Raw genomic sequence first — 18,760 nt, 5'->3', positions numbered from 1 at the left:
CCAGTTGCTGTTGGACGCTGTAGAATCTGGTTTATTTTCTTCCTTGCCACGGTAAAGATTTGGATTTTATTTTATTTTATTTTATTTTATTTTTTAAATAGAAAAGGCAAGACTCGAGGTGGCCTTTTGGGTGCTGCTGGGGGCCGGCTAGGTGCCCGGTGCTTCCTCCTCCTCCTCCTCCTCCTGCCGGCCCTGCGCTCCGGGCCACAGGTGCTGCGGTGGCAGCAGCTCCTGCAGCCGCGCCAAGGCCGGGCTGGCGGGAGGGATGCGGTTCTTCTGCGGGGGAGTGGGCCGTCAGGCTGTGCCCCATGGCGATGCCAGCCCCACGGCGATGCCCCACCATGTGCCCCACAGCGATGCCAGCCCCATGGCGATGCCCCACCACGTGCCCCATGGCGATGCCAGCCCCATGGTGAAGCCAGCCCCATGGTGATGCCCCACCAGGTGCTCGTTGGTGACAGCAGCCCCATGGTGATGCCCCACCATGTGCCCCATGGCGATGCCAGCCCCATGGTGAAGACCCACCAGGTGCTCGTTGGTGACAGCAGCCCCACGGCGATGCCCCACCATGTGCCCCATAGCGATGCCCCTCCACATGCCCGTTGGCGATGCCAGCCCCATGGCGATGCCCCACCACGTACTCGGTGACACCAGCCCTGTGGCGATGCCCCACCATGTGGCCGTTGGCAATGCCAGCCCCATGGCCATGCCAGCCCCATGGTAAAGCCAGCCCCATGGCGATGCCCCACCAGGTGCTCGTTGGTGACACCAGCCCCATGGCGATGCCCCACCAGGTGCCTGTTGGCATATGCCAGCCCCATGGCGATGCCAGCCCCGTGGTGAAGCCAGCCCCATGGTGATGCCCCACCACGTGCCAGCTGGCAATGCCAGCCCCACGGTGATGCCCCCACCATGTGCCTGTTGGTGATGCCAGCCCTGTGGTGAAGCCAGCCCCATGGCGATGCCGCACCGTGTGCCCACGGGTGATGCCAGCCCCACGGCGATGCCCCCACCACATGCCCATTGGTGATGCCAGCCCCACGGCCCACCCGGCTCACCTCCAGGGAGAGGCACAGCAGCCCCTCCTGCCCCGGCACCTTGGGTTTCTTCTCCTGCTGCTGCTCCTCCAGCGCTGCCAGGAAGGCGCCGAGTCCCCGCTCGGTGACGTGGTTGTCTGCGGAGGGACACGGGGGTCAGGGACAGGGTGTGGGGGGCCAGGGGAGGGATGAAGGGGTCTCCCCCCCCTCACTCACAGGCCAGGTTGAGGTTGAGGAGCGCCCGGTTCCCCGGCAGGATGACGCTGCCCTGGTGCTCCCTGGCCTCTGCCAGCAGCGGGTGAGGCAGCTCGGCCGGATCTGGTGCCTGGACACAGGGGGGTCCCCGAGGGACTGTGGGACCCCGGGATCAGGCCCCCCCTCCCCACCCCATCCCCCCGGTGCCCCCAAACCTCCAGGCTCGGCTTCTCCTGGCGGTGTGGTTTTGGATCTCTGCCGCGGGCAGCTCTTGGCTCCGGTGCTGCCGGGGGGGGGGGGGGGGAGAGCAGGGAGGGAGCTGAGCCAGGCACAGCCCCCCCCGTGCCCCCCCAGCCCGTCGGACCCTCACTCACACTTCTTGCGCTGCCTGCCCTCCTCCTTCTGCAGCAGCTCCTGCAATGGGGTGAGCAGCTGTGGACCCCCTGCCGACCCCCTCCCCACGTACCGCAAAGCAGGAGGGGTAACTGAGGCACACCCTCGGGCACCCCCACAGCCGGGCAGCCGGGGGGTACGCGGCAGCCGCCTGCTGGGCTTCCCTCCGCCCGCCTCGACCCCCGTATCAGCCGCCCACCTCCTCACCTTTTTTTTGGGGGGGGGGGTTGCCGTGCTTGGCCCGGGGCAGCTTGTCAGGGGCTGCGCTGGAAGGATCCTCACTCTGGCCCTTGGTCTCTTTTGGGGTCTGGGGGACAGAGGGGGGCTCAGGGTGCTGGCAGCCCCCTGGGAGCCTCCGACCTTTCCCAGGGGCGGGGAGGGAACGTGCCCCCTTCAAAACGGGGCGGGGGGGGGGGGGCGGGGAGTGTCTCACCGTGCAGGACTGTCCCAGCGCCTCTGCCAGGAGCAGCCGCCTCCGCTCCACCACCTCGTCGTGCGTCAGTGCGAAGGGTGCCAGGACCTGGCAGGCAGCGGGGTCGCACTCGGGGCAGGGTCCCACCCCCCCCAGCCGCCCACCCCCCTGCCCAGGACGTGGGGGGCACGCACCTCGGCCAGCCTGGTGGCCCCCACGTCACCGATGTCGTTGTTCTCCAGGGACAAGAAGAGGAGGGAGCGGTTCAAGCGCAAGCCCTGTGGGGCAGCCGAGGGAGGGGATGGGCGCTGGGCTGCAGGGTGCTGGGCCCCCAGGCGGCCCCCCAACACCCACCCTGGCGATGTAGGCAGCCCCCAGGTCCGAGATGCGGTTGAAGCTGAGGATGAGTGAGGCCAGGCTGCGGCCGGAGGGGCTCAGCGTGGAAAGACCCTTCCCGATGAGCCGAGCATCCTCGTCCCCGATGCGGTTGTTGCGCAGGGAGAGGTGAACCAGCCTGCGGGATGCGCTGGGCTGGGCTGCCTGCACTGGGGGGGGGTCCCCCAGCAGGCCACGGACCCGCTGGGGGTCCCGGGGGGGCTCGGTGGAGCGGGCAGAGGGATGAACGCGGCTCGATCCCACTCACGGGCTGTCGCTCCCCATCAGCGTGTGGAAGGCCGGTGTGGGCAGGGGGTTCCCCTCCAGGCTGAGGGTCCTGCGGAGCAAACACCCCCCCCCCCCGCTGGTATTCCCCATCCTCCCTGGCACCCCCCGGTTCCTCAATTAGCGGTAATTAGCAGCACGTACCGCAGGCGAGGACAGCGCGCCAGCAGTGCCACCAGCACCGGGAGCAGCCGCTCCGACAGCCCGACCTTCCAGAGGCTGCGGGGGACGAAGCATCAGGCCAGGGGATGTGTTGGTGTTTCGGGGGGCACCCTGCGCCCCCCCCCCCGGCTCTGCCCGTGCCCCCCAGCCCTGCCTGCACTCACTGCACTGCCTGCAGGCCGGCCAGGGTGGGCAGGCACTGGCTCAGGACCCCCAGCATGGGCTCCTCCATCTTCCAGCCTGCCGGAGACGCGGAGGTCAAGGTCGCGTGATGGGACTGGGGGGGGGGGGAGAACCCCCAAATGTGGCCTCCCATAGGCTCATTTCAGGGGCTCCTCATCCCTGGGTGTCAGGGGGGACGCTGGGGGTCCCCAGGACCCACCTCGCAGGAAGACGGCGCGGGTGCTCCGGGGGTCCTGGGGCTCCCTCTCCACCTGGATGCAGGGCTGGAAGTAGCTGTACTTGCGCTCGATGCGGGCGAGGACCCCCACCAGCGTGGGCTCGGTGGGCTCCTCTGTAGGACAGGGGGCGAGGGGAGGGTCGGGGGGTGCTGCCAGCAGCCCCCTACTCCCCCCCCCCCCCCAGCCCCACTCACCATCCGCAGGGAAGCTGGGGGACGGCCGGAGGGTGACTCTGGGGACGGTGGCGATGCCAGCGCGGGTGCAGAGCTCGGGGAAATCCTGCTCCAGGATCCCGCTGCAGCGGTACTCCTCTGGGGGGGGGGGGGCATGATGGGGACCCCCAGATCCCCCCCACACCCCCTGCCAGGGCTGGGAGCTCACCTGCGCCCTGCTCAGCCTTCCTCCCCGGGCTCTTCGTCTCCTCCGCAGCCACCTTCTCCCGGGGTGCCCGCTCCCCCCGCCGCCTCATGGCCCTCAGCTGGGGGGCACCGGGGGGCTCAGCGCCCCCCAGCACCCACAGCCCTGGGCCAGGGGGTCCCTATGTGTGCAGGGGGGGACCCAGGGCCCTATGGTGGTCCCAGGGCTGGGGGTTCTATGGGAATCCAGTTATGGGGGGGGGAGGTCCCAGGGCTGGGGGCCCTATGTGAGTGGGGGTCCCAGGGCTGGGGGCCTACAGGGATCCCTATGTGAGTGGGGGTCCCAGGGCTGGAGGCCCTACAGGGATCCCTATGTGAGTGGGGGTCCCAGGGCTGGGGGCCCTACAGGGATCCCTATGTGAGTGGGGGTCCCAGGGCTGGGGGCCCTACAGGGATCCCTATGTGAGTGGGGGTCCCAGGGCTGGAGGCCCTACAGGGATCCCTATGTGAGTGGGGGTCCCAGGGCTGGGGGCCCTACAGGGATCCCTATGTGAGTGGGGGTCCCAGGGCTGGGGGCCCTACAGGGATCCCTATGTGAGTGGGGGTCCCAGGGCTGGAGGCCCTACAGGGATCCCTGTGTGTGGGGGGTCCCAGGGCTGGGGGCACTATGGGGGGGGTCTCTAGGGAGGTCACGGGGGGTGCTGGGGCTGGGGCCCTCCGGGGGTCCCTAGGGTGGTCTCCCCGGGGTGATGGAGGGTCCCCGAGTTGGGTAGCCCCCATGGGAGTCTCTATAGGAGCCTCCCTTCGGGGGGGGGTGTCATGCCTGGGGTCTCAGGGGCTGTTGGGGGGGGCCCATGGGGGTCCCTACGCAGCCCCCCCGGGGGGGGCCATGCCCGGAGGGGGGCCATGGGGGTCCCTCTGCGGTCTCCTTTGGGGGAAGTCCCAGGTTGGAGGGGGTGGGGGCCATGGGGGTCCCTACGCAGCCTCCCTGGGGGTCCCATGCCGGGGGGGGGGGGTCCCACGCGTGGGCCGTGACCTGCCTCCGCCGCTCCGCCCCTCCCCACCGGGCAGCGCCAGGGGCGGGGCCTCGGGGGGGCTGCGGCGCGTGCGCGGGGCGGGGCCGCGCGGGGGGCGGGGTTTCCGGGAGGGGCGAGGTCTCCGGGGGCGGAGTCTCCGGGAGGGGCGGGGCCGCCCCCATGGCCACCCTGTGGCTGGAGCGGGTACGCACAGGGCAGCGGCACTGGGAGCACTGGGCGCCTACTGGGGCCACTTCTGGGCTTTTACTGGGGCCGCCACCTGGGCCCTTACTGGTGCCATCACTTGGGCCCTTACTGGGGCAGTCACTGGGCCCTTACTGGGGCCACCACTGAGCCCTTACTGGGGCTGCCACTAGGCTCATACTGGGACCATCACTTGGGCCCTTACTGGTGCCGGCACTGGGTCCTTACTGGTGCCATCACTGAGCCCTTACTGGTGCCACCACTGGGCTCTTACTGGTGCCATCACTTGGGCGCTTACTGGGGCCAGTGGGCCCTTACTGGTGCCATCACAGGAGCGCACTATTTACTGGGCCTTTACTGGGCCCACCATGGACCATTACTGAGCTCAGGACTGGGATGTAACCACAGCCACCACTGGCCCTTACTGGGCCCATCGCTGGACCCCCCCAGTTCCCCCAGCCCCCCCAGCCCTGCGGATCCCCCCCAGCACAGAGGCGCAGGCAGCCCGGCTCACACCGCACCCCTTTATTCAGACCCTGCACCCCCCCCGCCCCCCCCCCGGGGGCAGGGACAGCCCCAGGCCCCCCCAGCCCCTGGCCCCCCCCACCCCCTCAGCGGTCCTTCCTGCGCAGCGGCGGGGACGGGGGGTAGTGGCGGGCGGGGGGCACGTCGTAGTGGCTGGGGACGTGGCTGTTCTTGGGGGAGTCGTAATGGCTGGGGGGGGTGGCGGGGGTGACGCCTTCGGCCCCCTCGGGGCAGCTCTCTGCAGGGACAAGGAGATGCAAGGGGCTGCCCCCCCCCAGGGCCACACAGCCCCTGTCACTGGGTCCCTGTATCCCCCCCAGGGCCACACAGCCCCTGTCACTGGGTCCCTGTCCCCCCCCCCCAGGCCATGCAGCCCCCCTCACCAGGGCTGTGCCCCCCCCCACAGCCACGCAGCCCCTGTCACTGGGTCCCTGTCCCCCCCCCAGGGCCATGCAGCCCCCCTCACCAGGGCCGTGTCCCCCCCCAGCCACACAGCCCCTGTCGCTGGGTCCCTGTCCCCCCCCAGACCACACATCCCCCATCGCTGGGTCCCTGTCCCCCCCCCCAGGGCCATGCAGCCCCCCTCACCAGGGCCGTGCTCCCCCCCGGGCTCATGGGGCCCTGGGGACCCCCCGGCCGTACCCTCCTGGGGTGGCTCCTCCAGGACCCCGATCTCGGCGTAGGACATCTCCCTCCGCACCGGGGATTTCATCTCCATGTAGCTGCCCTCGGGGGTCCTGGCGGTGGGGGGGGGGCAGCTCCTTGATGGTGGCGTAGGGGTTCTCGCTGGCCAGGGAGCTGGCGCTGGCCCCCAGCCCCTCCGAGGGGTGGGCTGGGGGAGAAGGAGTTGGGGGGCTCCCCATGCCAGGGAGCGTGGGGAGGGGGGGCAGCTGTGTCCAGCTGTGTCCCAGGCTAGTGCCAGCCCCAGCCCCTTCCTGTCCCATCCCATCCCAGCCCCAGCCCCATCCCCATCCCCATCCCCATCCCATCCCCATCCCAGCCGTGTCCCATCCCATCCCCATCCCATCCCAATCCCATCCCAATCCCAGCCCCATCCCATCCCCATCCCATCCCAATCCCATCCCAATCCCAGCCCCATCCCATCCCCATCCCATCCCCATCCCAGCCGTGTCCCATCCCATCCCCATCCCATCCCAATCCCATCCCAATCCCAGCCCCATCCCATCCCCATCCCATCCCAATCCCATCCCAATCCCAGCCCCATCCCATCCCCATCCCATCCCCATCCCAGCCGTGTCCCATCCCCATCCCAGCCGTGTCCAATCCCCGTCCCATCCCCATCCCATCCCCATCCCCATCCCCATCCCATCCCCATCCCAGCCGTGTCCCATCCCCATCCCATCCCCGTCCCATCCCCATCCCATCCCCATCCCCATCCCATCCCCATCCCAACTGTGTCCCATCCCCATCCCATCCCCATCCCAGCCGTGTCCCATCCCCATCCCATCCCCATCCCAGTCATGTCCCATCCCAGCCCTATCCTAGCCTTGTCCCATCCCATCCCCATCCCCATCCCCATCCTCCCCCCCCCCCCCCCCCCCATACCTTTGCCCTCCTGCTTCCCCAGGCTGCAGCTGTAGCTGTAGCTCCGGTCCAGCTGCCCCCCTATAACAGAGCAGGTTTTGGGGGTCCCCCCCAGCTCCTTCCTCACTCCCAACCCAGCCCAGAACCGTCCTGGCAGGTCCTGAGCTGGGGGGAACCAGGCACCCACCCCTCTCGAGGTCCCCTGGGTGCTGCCCCCCGCCCCTTACCCCTGGGGCCCAGGGCCGGTGCCCCCAGGTGCTTCCAGCCAGGGGGCAGCGTGACGTGTCCTTCGGGGCCATGGGGTCTCTCGGCGCCGGGGAAGAGCGGGGTGCTGGGCGCCTGCAGCCCCAACAGGGGATGGGTGGGCCACAAGGCTCCTGGCAGGGGTGCTGTGCCACACCGTGGTGCGCCATGGTGCACCATACACCACCACGCTGCACCATGGAGCACCACAGTGCACCGTGCAACACCGTGGTGCACCATGGTACATGATACTGCACCATGTAACACCACAGCAGACTGTGCAGCGCCATAGTGCACTGTGCAACACCGTGCTGCACCATGTAACACCGCAATGCACCATGTAACACCATGCTGCACAATGCAATACCATTGTGCACTGTGCAACACCACACGGCACTATCGACCACCATAATGCACCGTGCAACATCATGCTGTGCCATACAGCACCGTACTGCACCATGTAACACCGCAATGCACTGTGCAAAACCACAGTGCACCGTGCAACACCGTGCTGCATCATGCCACACTGTGCTGCACCATGCAACACCACATTGTCCTGTGCAAACCCACGGCGCACTGTGCACCACCACAGCACGTCGTGCACCACCACGGCACATCATGCACCACCACGGCACATTGTGCACCACCGTGGCACATCATGCACCACCACGGCACATTGTGCACCACCGTGGCACATCATGCACCACCACGGCACATTGTGCACCACCGTGGCACATCATGCACCACCACGGCACATCATGCACTACTACAGCGTGTCATGCACCACCACGGCACTTCATGCATCACCACGGTGTGTTGTGCACCATGGCGGCACATGGTGCACCACCACGGCACATCATTCACCACCACGGCACATCATTCACCACCACGGCACATCATTCACCACCATGGTACATCACGCACCACCATGGCACATCATGCACCACCATGGTACATCATGCACCACCACGGCACATCATGCACTACCACAGCGTGTCATGCACCACCACGGCACATCATGCACTACCACAGCGTGTCATGCACCACCATGGTACATCATGCACCACCATGGTACCTCATGCACCACCACAAAGTGTTGTGCACCACCATGGCACATCATGCACCACCACAGCACATGGTGCACCACCACGGTGCGTTGTGCACCACTGTGGCACATCATGCACCATGGCGGCACCACGGCGGCACACTGCCTGGCACCACGTCGTACCTTGAGGGAGCTGGCTCTGTCCTGGGCGCCGGAGCCGGGGGGTGGCAGCGTGCACTGGGACAGCGTGTGGTAGCTGGGGTTGGAGTAGTAGTGCGCGTGGTGGCTCGGTGGCACGTCTGGGGGGACAGGCATTAGCTCCGTGCAGCGGGGCCACCGCGGCCGCAGCCGGGCCACCGGGCTCACCTGGCACCACGTAGTCAGAGGTGTCGGTCGGGCCCGCCGTGTACGCCACGGCCAGGTGCCGGCTGGCCTTCCCCTTCCGCCGGTGATGGTAGCACAGAGCCACGGCCACCACGGCCACCAGCAAGGCCACCAGGGCCACCAGGCTGAGCACCAGCCCCAGCGAGCTGTAGGCTGCCGGCGGGGCGGGCACGATGGTGTAGGGCTGCTCGGGGGTGCCTATAGGGTGGGGGGGTGACGGTCCTTAGGGTGGGGCAGGGACCCCCGGGGGGGCCCCAGGCTCTGCACCCACTCACCAGCATCGCAGTGGGGCCCGATCCTGCCTGGGGCGCAGGGGCACGTCCCACTGGCGGGGTGGCAGGTGGCGTTGTGGGGGCAGCGGCAGAGCTGGTCACACTGCAGCCCGAAGGTCCCGGGGGGGCAGGCTGGGGGCACAGGGGGGAGGGAGCCACAGCCATACTGCCCAGCACCCTATAGACCCATACTGGGACGATATAGCCCCATACCGGGACCATGTAGCTCCACACTGGGACCATATAGCTCCATACTGGGACCATAGAGCTCCACACTGGGCCCATATAGCTCCACACTGGAACCATACAGCTCCATACTGGAACCATAGAGCTCCATACTGGGCCCATATAGCTCCACACTGGAACCATACAGCTCCATACTGGAACCACAGAGCTCCATACTGGGCCCATACAGCTCCACACTGGACCCATACAGCTCCATACCGGAACCATACAGCTCCATACTGGGCCCATACGGCTCCATACTGGACCAATACGGCTCCATACTGAGCCCATAGAGCTCCATACTGGGCCCATACATCTCCATACCGGGCCAATATAGCTCCATACTGGGCCCATACAGCTCCATACTGGAACCATACAGCTCCATACTGGGACCTTACAGCTCCATACTGGGCCCATACAGCTCCACTGCAGTGCCAGGCAGGTGCCCCCGCTGCCCCCCAGAAGCCGGGGGTGCTGGCTGGTGGGGCTGGGCTCAGCTGCACTCCCCACTGCCCCCCATGCCCCCCCGCCCCCCCTGCCCCCCACTCACGCTGGTCGCAGCGGGGGCCGTGCCAGCCGGGGGCGCAGAGGCAGGAGCCGTTGGCGGGGTGGCAGGAGCCGTGGGCACAGGAGCAGCTCAGGGCGCAGCGTTTGCCGTAGCGCCCAGCTGGGCAGGCTGGGGTGACACGAGCGCGGCCGGTCTCAGCCCAGGGGTCACCGGGTGGGCGTTGGGCCCAACCCGTAGCAATTTTGGGGGGAAGGGGGGCACTCACGGCGCTGGCAGGTGGGCCCGCGGTACCCCGGGGGGCAGGTGCAGGATCCATCCTGGGGCGCGCAGGCGGCCCCGTTGCGGCAGGCACAGGGCATGCGGCACCCGTCACCCCAGGAGCCGTGGGGACAGCGCTGCTTGCACCGCGGCCCTGCCAGGAGGATGAGGGATGAAGGCCAGGGGCATGGCGGGGGGTCCCCCCACCCCAGACCCCCCTTACCTGTCCAGCCGGGCAGGCAGCGGCACTCTCCGGTCACCGCATCGCAGCCGTCGGCGTAGGCGCAGTCGCATCGCTGCCGGCAGCCCACCCCGAATGTCCCATTCTGGGGGACGGGGACAGGACAGGGGGGTCAGCAGGGGGCTGGTGGCACCGACCCCCCGTGTGGGCAGCAGGTAGGACTCACCAGGCAGGGCTGCAGGCAGCGGGGACCCTGCAAGCCCGGGGGGCAAGTGCAGGCGCCGCTCTGGGGGTCACAGGTAGCCCCCTGGGCGCACTCGCAGCTTCGGTTGCAGCCGGCACCCCAAGTCCCGGTGGGACACGGCGCGGAACAGTCGGATCCGTGCCAGCCTGGGGGACAGAGGGGTGGGCACGGGGGGGGGATGAGGACCCCATGGGGTTGGGACAGGACCCCACAGGGTGGGCAAGGGTGTGGGGATGGGGACCCCACGGGGTGGGCACAGGGGTGGGGATGGGAACCCTACGGGGTGGGCATGGGGGTGGGATGGGGTGGGCACGGGAGGGGGGATGGGGACCCCACAGGGTGGGAATGGGGGTGGGGGTGGGGACATGGACCCCACAGGGAGGGCATGGGGGTGGGGATGGGGACCTCACGGGGTGGGGGCAGAGACCCCACAGGTTGGGCAAGGGGGTGGGGATGGAGACTCCATGGGGTGGGCACGGGAGCGGGGACTGGGACCCCACGGTGTGGGCACAGGGGTGGGGATGGGGACCCCACAGGGTAGGCACGGCGGTGGGGTTGGAGACTCCATGGGGTGGGCATGGGAGTGGAGACGGGACCCCCGCCACCCACCCTGGGGTGCACCCACCTTCCTTGCAGAAGCAGGAGCCGTCGAGGGGGGAGCAGGCAAGGGAGTGCTGGCAGGAGCAGCGCCCCGAGCAGTTTGTCCCGAAGGTGTCGGGGGGGCACAGGGAGGAGCAGTGCTCATCCTGGGGGGGGGGGGGGGGGGGGGGGCGGTAAAAGACTTCCAGACAGCTGGGACCCCCAGCCAGGACTGGGGACCCCCCCCATCCATCCCTTGGTCTCCTGGTGCTTGGAGGGAGAGTGGGTGACCCCAAACCCCCGTCTTCCATGGGAACCCCAAGCTGCCCCCCAGGGGTGCCCGCATGGCCATGACCACCCCCCCCAAGGGATGCCCACGTGCCCATGCATCCCCCCACCCTGGGATGCTCAGACCCCCCCCATGCTCCCCCAGGACCACCCAGACCCCCTCATGCTCCCCCCCAGAAGCACCCAGACCCCCTCATTCTCCCCCCAGGACCTTCCCCAACATTTGCCCCCAGGATCACCCAGCCACCCCACCCCCCTCCCCCTACGGATGCTCAGGACCCCCTGTGCTCCCCGCGCTGCCCCAGCCCCCCCCCATGCCCTCGCACCGTGTAGCCGGGGGGGCAGCGGCAGCGGCCGGTGGTCCCATCGCAGACCCCCCCATGCAGGCAGAGGCAGGCCTGCAGGCAGCCGGCCCCGAAGGAGCCGGGGGGGCAACTCTCGTTGCAGAAGAGCCCAGCCCAGCCGGGCTGGCAGATGCACTCCCCCAGCAAGGGGTGGCAGCTGGGGGGGGCAATGCTCAGCACCCCAGTGCTCCCAGTGTGGGGCACTGGCTGTGCTGGGAAGGGGCTTTGCAAATGGGTGGGGGTCTTCCTAGCCACCTGGCCAGCTTGCTTGGTGAGGAGGCTGAGGGGGGGCAAGGATGTTGGTGGGTAGGCAAGGATGTTGGGGGACAGGTGAGGAGGCCGGGGGGACATGGGGATGCTGGGGAGGGGAGAGTATTTTGGGGAACAGGTGAGGATCCTGGGGGTGTGAGGATGCTGGGGGGCACAGATGCTGGGTGGGTGAGAAATTTGGGGGGACAAGCAAGGATGCTGGGGGCGTGAGGGTACTGGAGGGGTGGTGAGGATTTTGGGGGACAGGTGAGGAGGCTGGGGGGCAAGGATGCTGGGGGTGTGAGGATGCTGGAGGGGGGGTGAGGATTTTGGGGGACAAGTGAGGATGCTTGGGGGGTGTGAGGATGCTGAGGGGGCACAAAGATGCTGGGTTTGTGAGGATGCTGGGGGGGCACTAGGACGCCGGGGGTGTGAGGATGCTGGGGGAATACTGGGGGGGGTGAGGATGCTGGAGGTGTGAGGTTTCTGGGGGAGGAGGATGCTGCAGGGATGCAAGGATGCTGGGGGGGGGGGTGGTGAGGATGCTGGGGGGATGGATGCTGGGGGGCATGAGGACGTTGGAGGTGTGAGGGTGCTGGGGGGATGCGAGGATATGGTGGGCATGAGGATGCTGGGGGTGTGAGGATGCTGGGGAAGGGGTGGTGTGAGGATGCTGGGGGGACGCTAGGATGCTGGGGGGTGAGGATGCTAGGGGTGTGAGGATGTTGGGGGGATGCTGAGGGGTGAGGATGCTGGGGGGGGATGAGGATGCTGGCGGGGGTGAGGGTGCTGGGGGGTGAGGATGCTGGGGGGTGAGGATGTTGGGGGATGCTGAGGGGTGAGGATGCTGGGGGGGGATGAGGATGCTGGCGGGGGTGAGGGTGCTGGGGGGTGAGGATGCTGGGGGGTGAGGATGTTGGGGGGATGCTGAGGGGTGAGGATGCTGGGGGGGTGCGAGGATGCTGGGGGTGAGGATGCTGGGTGCAGGTGAGGGTTTTGGCGGGCAGGCGAGGATGCTGGGGGTGCCGGGGGGGGGTGTGGGGGGGTGTCCCTACCTCTGGCTGTGCTGGGGGTGGCAGAGGCAGCGGTTCTGGCAGTGGAGGCCGTAGAGGCCGGGCAGGCAGCGGCGCTCCTGGCAGCGGCTGCCCTGGAAGCCGGGCTGGCACAGGCAGCCCCCGTCCACGTGGAAGCAATGCCCCCCGTTGGCACAGTCGCAGCTCTCCTGGCAGTCCTGCCCGTACCGCCCCACCGGGCACCGCTCCCGGCACCTGCGGGGACACAGCCCCCCCCCCCCGGAGCTGAGGTGGCTCCTGGACCCCCCCCCCTGCCCCCGCCGCTGCCCCTGGCTGAGGCCGTGCAGCTCATGGCATGCCAGGCGGGGGGAGCGGGGGTGGTCCTGCCTGCAGGGCCCTGGTGCCAGCGGGGGAAGGGGGGGGGGGCTCGGTGGCCCCGACCCCGTGTGCCCCGGTCTCCATCTGCCCTTTGCCCCAAGTGCCCTGTCCCCACGTGTCACAGCCCCCTGACCCCCAGCCCTCAGTCCCCTGTGCCGCCAACCCCCCCTATCTCCCATCTGCCTGCCCCCTAAGCCCCCCCGTGCCCCCAATCCCCCATCACATCCTACCCCCACCCCTCTGCCCCCCAGCTCCATGTGCCCCACGGCCCCCTGTCCCCTCAGCCCCCTGTGCATCCATTCACCCCCATCCCTCTGCCCCCAATCCCCCCATCGCACCGTCCCCCCACCCCCCTCCCCCCCCAGCCCCCTGTGACCCCCAGCCCACATCCCCCGGCACCCCCCACCCCCTGTGCCCCCAAGCCCCCTCCAGCCCCCTGTCCCCCAGCCCCTCCAGTCCCCCCCAACCCCCTGGCCCTCTCTCACTGCTCTCCGGTGAAGCCGGGGGCACACTGGCAGTGCCCCCCCCGGGGGTCGCAGTGGCCCCCGTTATGGCAGCGACACTCGCCCTGGCAGCCGGGGCCGAAGCGCCCAGGGGGGCACGGCACGGAGCAGATCTCCCCCTGCAAAGGTGCACCGGGCTCAGCAGGGGAAACTGAGGCAGGCACCGCGTTTGGGGGCCCGGGGCGGGGGGGGGTCGCAGCCCACCTACCATCCATCCATGGGGGCAGACGCAGGCACCGGTGCCGTGGGGGTGGCAGATGCCCCCGTTCTGGCAGGGGCAGGGGGTGTCACAGGGTGTCCCTTCGGGGCAGGGCACCTCGCAGCTGCAGCAGGGGGCAAGGGGTGAGCGGGACCCCCAGCTGGGGGGTGCTGGGGGGGGGGGGGCACAGGGTGAGGAGCCCCTACTCACAGGGGGCCGGCCAGCCCCGGGGGGCAGAGGCAGGCGCCGGTGGAGGTGTTACAGGGGGCTTGGTGGTGGCAGGGGCAGGGCAGGCGGCAGCCCTGGCCGTAGGTGCCCGGGGGGCACGGCTGGTGGCACAGAGGGTCGGCGAAGCCAGGGGGGCAGGAGCAGACCCCCGTCAGGGGGTCGCAGGGGGCCCCGTGGTGACAGTCGCAGCGGTGCCCGCAGCCCGGCCCCCACGACTGCTGGTCACACTCTGCACGGGGGAGACCACCAGCCCCATCCATCCAGCCCCAGCCCATCTTCATCCTGATCCCAGCCCCAGCCCATCCTCATCCTTTCTCCATTCCCACCTTGTCCCCAGCCCAGTCCAGCCCCATCCATCCCATACCAGCGCCATCTCCTCCCCATCCTATCCACATCCTACCTGCATCCCTATCTTATGTCCATCCAGATCTCCACCCCTATCCTGACCCATTCCCATCCCATCCTCATTTCCATCCCCATCTCATACCTGTCCCATCCTAATCTCTCCCCATCCCAATCCCTCCCAGTCATTCCCATTCCCATCTCCACCCCATGCACATCCCATCCCCAGCCCATTCTCCGTCCCCAGCCCATTCTCCATCTCATTCCCTGTCCCCATTATACTCTCAACCCCTTTCCCAGTCCCATCCATATCTGACCCACATCCCGATCCCATCTCCATCCCATTCCTTGTCCCCATCCCACTCCCATCCCCCATCCCATTCCCTGCCCCTATTCTATTCTCCATTGCCATCCCAGTCCCATCTATATCCCAGCCCAGCCCAGCCCCATCTCCATCCCACACATATCCCATCCCACTCCCATCCCCATCCCATTCCCTGTCCCCATCCTATCCTCAATCCCCATCCCAGTCCCATCCATATCCCATCCCCATCCCAATCCCATCTCCATCCAGTTCTCCACCCCTATCCCATCCCCATCTCCATGCCATGTGTATCCCATCCCAGTCTCATCTTCATCCCATCCCACTCCCTGTCCCCATTCTGTTCTCAATCCCCATCCCAGTCCCATCTATATCCCATCCCCATCCCAATCCCATCTCCATCTGATTCTCCACCCCCATCCCAGCCCCATCTCCATCCCACACGTATCCCATCCCAGTCCCATCCCCATCCCATTCCCTGCCCCTATTCTATTCTCCATTGCCATCCCAGTCCCATCTATATCCCATCCCCATCCCAATCCCTTCCCACCCAGTTCTCCACCCCCATCCCATCCCCATCTCCATCCCACATGTATCCCATCCCAGTCTCATTCACATTTCATCCCCATCCCACTCCCATCCCCATCCCATTCCCTGTCCCCATTCTATCTCAATCCCTGTCCCAGTCCTATCCATATTCCATCCCATCCCAATCCCATCTCCATCCAATTCTCCACCCCCATCCCATCCCCATCTCCATCCCACACGTATCCCATCCCAGTCTCACCTACATTCCATCCCCATCCCACTCCCATTCCCATCCCGCTCCCTGTCCCCATTCTGTTCTCAATCCCCATCCCAGTCCCATCCACATCCCAGTCCCATCCCAGTACCATTCCCTGTCCCCATCCCTACCCCATCCCCCTGATCCCAATCCCAGCGCCGATGACCCACCAGCAGGCCCCACCGCAGGCTGCCCAGCCCTCCCAGCAGACACGCTGCCCCTCCCTGCCCCCCAAGCTGGGGGTCCCCCCCGCCCCCCCAGCCCCCCAGCCCCCATTCCTCACCGCTGGAGCAGTCGGAGCCGCGCCAGCCCGGCTCACACTGGCAGAGGTCTGGGGCTACGCACCGGCCGTGGATGCACTCCTGGGTGCAGCGCGCTGGGAGGACACGGGCGGGGGGTGCTGAGCCAGGATCGGGCCCCCGGGACCCCCCACTCGCCCCACTCGCTGCACTCACGGACGCAGGCGTCGCGGCTCTCGTAGTAGCCCAGGCAGCACTGGTAGCGCCGGCGGTACTCGGTGCGGATGGCCTGGCGGTACTCGGTGCGGTACGCGATCCTGCACCCCCCGGCGCCGTCACGGGGGGCACAGCACCACGCCAGCCCCCCAGGGCCGTGGGGACACCCCACAGCGGGACAGCCCCACGCCAGCCCACCCATGGCCAAGGGGACACCTCAAAGCGGGACAACCCCCTCCAGCCCCCCCATAGCCATAGGGTCACCCCACAGTGGGACACCCCCCCATAGCCATGGGGACACCCCCCTTCCAGCCCCCCCCATAGCGATAGGGTCACTCCACAGTGGGACACCCCCCTTCCAGCCCCCCCATAGCCATAGGGTCACCTCACAGCGGGACATCCCCCCATAGCCATGGGGACATCCCCCCTTCCAGCCCCCCATAGCCATAGGGTCACCCCACAGTGGGACACCCCTTTCCAGACCCCCCATAGCCATAGGGTCACCCCCCAGTGAGACACCCCCCCATAGCCATGGGGACACCCCCCTTCCAGCCCCCCATAGCCATAGGGTCACCCCACAGCGGGACACCCCCCGTCGCCATGGGTGTCCCCCCAGCCCCTCAGGGCTCCCCACCTCTGCTGCAGGCAGGGCAGGGGGGACCCCGGGCAGGGCTGGGTGGGGGGCACAACGTGGGGTTTGGTGTAGGACTCCTTCACCGCCGCCGTGAAGCTGCACAGGAGAGGACACGAGGTGACAGTAGGTCCTGGCCAGGGGAGGGGCCCCAGCACCCCCTCCCCAATCCCCCCAGTCCTACCTCTCCCAGTAGCTGCAGACGTTGGGGTCGCTGGGGCGGAGGGCGGCCAGGAGCCAGACCTGCACCGCCAGCACCGTGGCCCGCAGCACCATCCTGCACGGGGAAGATGATGGCTTCGCCCTCTGCCTCGCCTCATTCCCGCTCCCCACCCACCGCCCCCAGCTCCGGCGCAGGATCCAGCTCCCCCCGGAGCTGCCTTCGCATTCCTCCATCCATAGGAACAGCCCCCACCCCGGCCCCGCTGCCCCCCCCCCCCAGCACTGCCCCGTGCCGAGGAGAAACTGAGGCACAGCCGCTCCCCAGCCTGGGTGGCCCCACGTAGCCTCATCCCAGCATCCCGAACAACCCACGGCCGCATCCTGGCACCACCATGACTTTTCCCACCGCATCCCACCCCGGGGTGGGATGCTGCCGGAGGGGGGGGACGCGGGGTGCCGGGGCGGAGTTCGGCACAGCGGCTCCAGCTCTGGCGTGGTGCCCCATGGCCCCATTTCAACCCGTTTCGTGTTTATTCCCAGTTGCGTTTCCCAGATCCGTCGGCTTCTTGCTCAACCCGGAGAGGGTCCGGCTTTGCCAGGGCGGCTCTGGGATCGCTGCCAGCCTGGGGGCCGGCAATGGGGCGACAACGAGCCCCCCAAGCCTGTGGTGCCGTGTTTACCGGGACGCGTGAGGCAGGAGGAAACAGAGGTTTCCTGGTCGGCACAGCTGGATTTACGGCCCTTTCCATGCTGCTCCGGCCATGGGACACCCCAAAGGTGCTGCCCACCCCCACCCCCCAAGTCCATCCCTCTCTTTGCCATGGCCCGGGTTGTGGTTTGGGACCAAACAGGGGGTGGGGGAAGGGAAGGAGGGACCCCCCTTATCCCAGAGCCTCTGGGTTTGGGTGGAAAAAACGTTTAGTGGGAGTTTCCCCCATTTCCCTTCGGCAGTGAGGAATTAATTGCTCATCAGCAGGCGGAATTCCCTCCCCTAAACCCTCCGGGGGGGGGGGGGGGAAGAGCCAGGGGGGACCCCTCCCCACCCCTTTCCATGGCCCCATCCCCTACCCTGGCAATGTGGGGGGCCAGGGGGTCCCAGCGCTCCTGTGGACAATTCCTGGGAGATGCTGGCAGGAAAACGGAGGAGTCATCAAAACATGCCGGGGGGCCCCATCTGCTCATCGCTGGGGGGGGCCAGCTGCGGGGAAGAGCCCCCCCCCCCCCAGGTCACCACTGCAAGAGACCCCCCAAGAGCTGGTGCTCCCCACCCCATGGGTGCCCCCAAGCACCCCCCAGGCAGGGCGGGCAGCATCCCCCACCAGTGATGGGGTGCCATGACTCAACACCACCAGCATGGGGTGGCACCAGGGACCAGCCCTGCCCCACCCCGGGGGGGGGGGACACGGTGCTGGGCCCCCCCCAGAGCCACTATCTCTGCCCTGGAACTTCCTCCAGCACAACCCGAGGGCTGACGCGTTTCCTTGGGGGGCTGCGCACCCCCAGGAACAAGGGGGGGGTGGGGGGGGTGGGGGGGAGGCAAAGGTCAAGATCAGGGTCAGCAATGGGTCACCACAAGGTGTCACGGCACCATCCCCCACCCCATCTGCTGTGTCCCCCCCATCCCCTCGCCTTGGCTGCGGGAACGTGTGATGTCCCCATGCTCCCTGCCATGGCACTGGGGACTGTCCCCTCCGGCAACCCCCCCAAAGGCACCGCCACCACTCGGGGTGCCCCAGGCTGGGGACAGTGGCACTGACCTGGCCGGGGGCCGCGGCGGCGCAGGGTCGGGGTGCGGGAGCCCCCCACGCGGGGCTGGCTGGCCGGTGGGCTCGGCCGTCGGAAGCGGAGGGAGGGCCGGAGCCGCGCTCAGGAAGTTTGGACGCGGAGACGACTACGGAAAAGGGAAAAAAAAAAAAAAATTAACTTTTTTTCTTTTTTTCTTTTTTTTTTTTTTTTTTTTTTTGCTTTTCTGGCCACAAACCAGCGGGTTTTGGAACGGCGGCATCGCCACGCTGCT

At 67.9% G+C, this 18,760-nt stretch overlaps 2 protein-coding genes across 5 annotated transcripts; both read right to left on the bottom strand.

The window, feature by feature from the left end:
• Positions 1–4: 4 nt before the first annotated feature.
• LRRC71 (leucine rich repeat containing 71) lies at positions 5–3,876 on the bottom strand. Of its 4 annotated transcripts, XM_040618370.1 has the most exons (15): positions 3,642–3,876; positions 3,455–3,571; positions 3,242–3,373; positions 3,024–3,099; positions 2,842–2,916; positions 2,681–2,749; positions 2,392–2,551; positions 2,232–2,315; positions 2,059–2,145; positions 1,833–1,932; positions 1,607–1,646; positions 1,448–1,515; positions 1,254–1,362; positions 1,059–1,174; positions 5–276 (listed from the first exon to the last, which is right to left on the bottom strand). In XM_040618370.1, exons 1-15 carry the CDS (start codon positions 3,727–3,729, stop codon positions 77–79), a joined length of 1,521 nt encoding a protein of 506 aa, XP_040474304.1. In that variant the 5' UTR covers positions 3,730–3,876; the 3' UTR covers positions 5–76. The 4 variants fall into 4 exon arrangements, with proteins under 4 accessions (XP_040474304.1, XP_040474306.1, XP_040474305.1 ...); XM_040618372.1 differs by lacking the exon at positions 1,254–1,362; XM_040618371.1 differs by lacking the exon at positions 2,842–2,916.
• Positions 3,877–5,439: 1,563 nt separating this feature from the next.
• Positions 5,440–18,592, bottom strand: PEAR1 (platelet endothelial aggregation receptor 1). Its single transcript, XM_040577949.1, is given in 23 exon segments — positions 5,440–5,599; positions 6,004–6,115; positions 6,117–6,193; positions 6,928–6,987; positions 7,134–7,245; positions 8,378–8,493; positions 8,561–8,776; positions 8,854–8,982; positions 9,626–9,751; positions 9,849–9,995; positions 10,065–10,167; positions 10,249–10,412; positions 10,892–11,012; positions 11,460–11,634; positions 12,782–12,994; positions 13,603–13,739; positions 13,829–13,943; positions 14,030–14,276; positions 15,779–15,871; positions 15,951–16,051; positions 16,585–16,680; positions 16,766–16,858; positions 18,501–18,592. Coding segments are annotated over 22 exon segments (2,904 nt in total). The 5' UTR covers position 16,858; positions 18,501–18,592; the 3' UTR covers positions 5,440–5,447.
• Between the last annotated feature and the right edge of the window lie 168 nt (positions 18,593–18,760).

The sequence above is a fragment of the Falco naumanni genome, chromosome 20 (genome assembly GCF_017639655.2).
Source record: "Falco naumanni isolate bFalNau1 chromosome 20, bFalNau1.pat, whole genome shotgun sequence".
Lineage (NCBI taxonomy): Eukaryota > Metazoa > Chordata > Aves > Falconiformes > Falconidae > Falco > Falco naumanni.
This window is presented reverse-complemented; position numbering and strand designations above follow the sequence as displayed.

Excerpts from the sequence above, each read along its gene's own strand:
- LRRC71 (XM_040618370.1), bottom strand. The coding sequence starts at position 3,729 with ATGAGGCGGCGGGGGGAGCGGGCACCCCGGGAGAAGGTGGCTGCGGAG. Across the intron at positions 2,552-2,680 it reads CTGATGGGGAGCGACAGCCC|GCTGGTTCACCTCTCCCTGC; the intron begins GTGAGTGGGATC and ends CGCATCCCGCAG. Across the intron at positions 1,647-1,832 it reads CCCCCCCCCCCAAAAAAAAG|GAGCTGCTGCAGAAGGAGGA; the intron begins GTGAGGAGGTGG and ends ACCCCATTGCAG.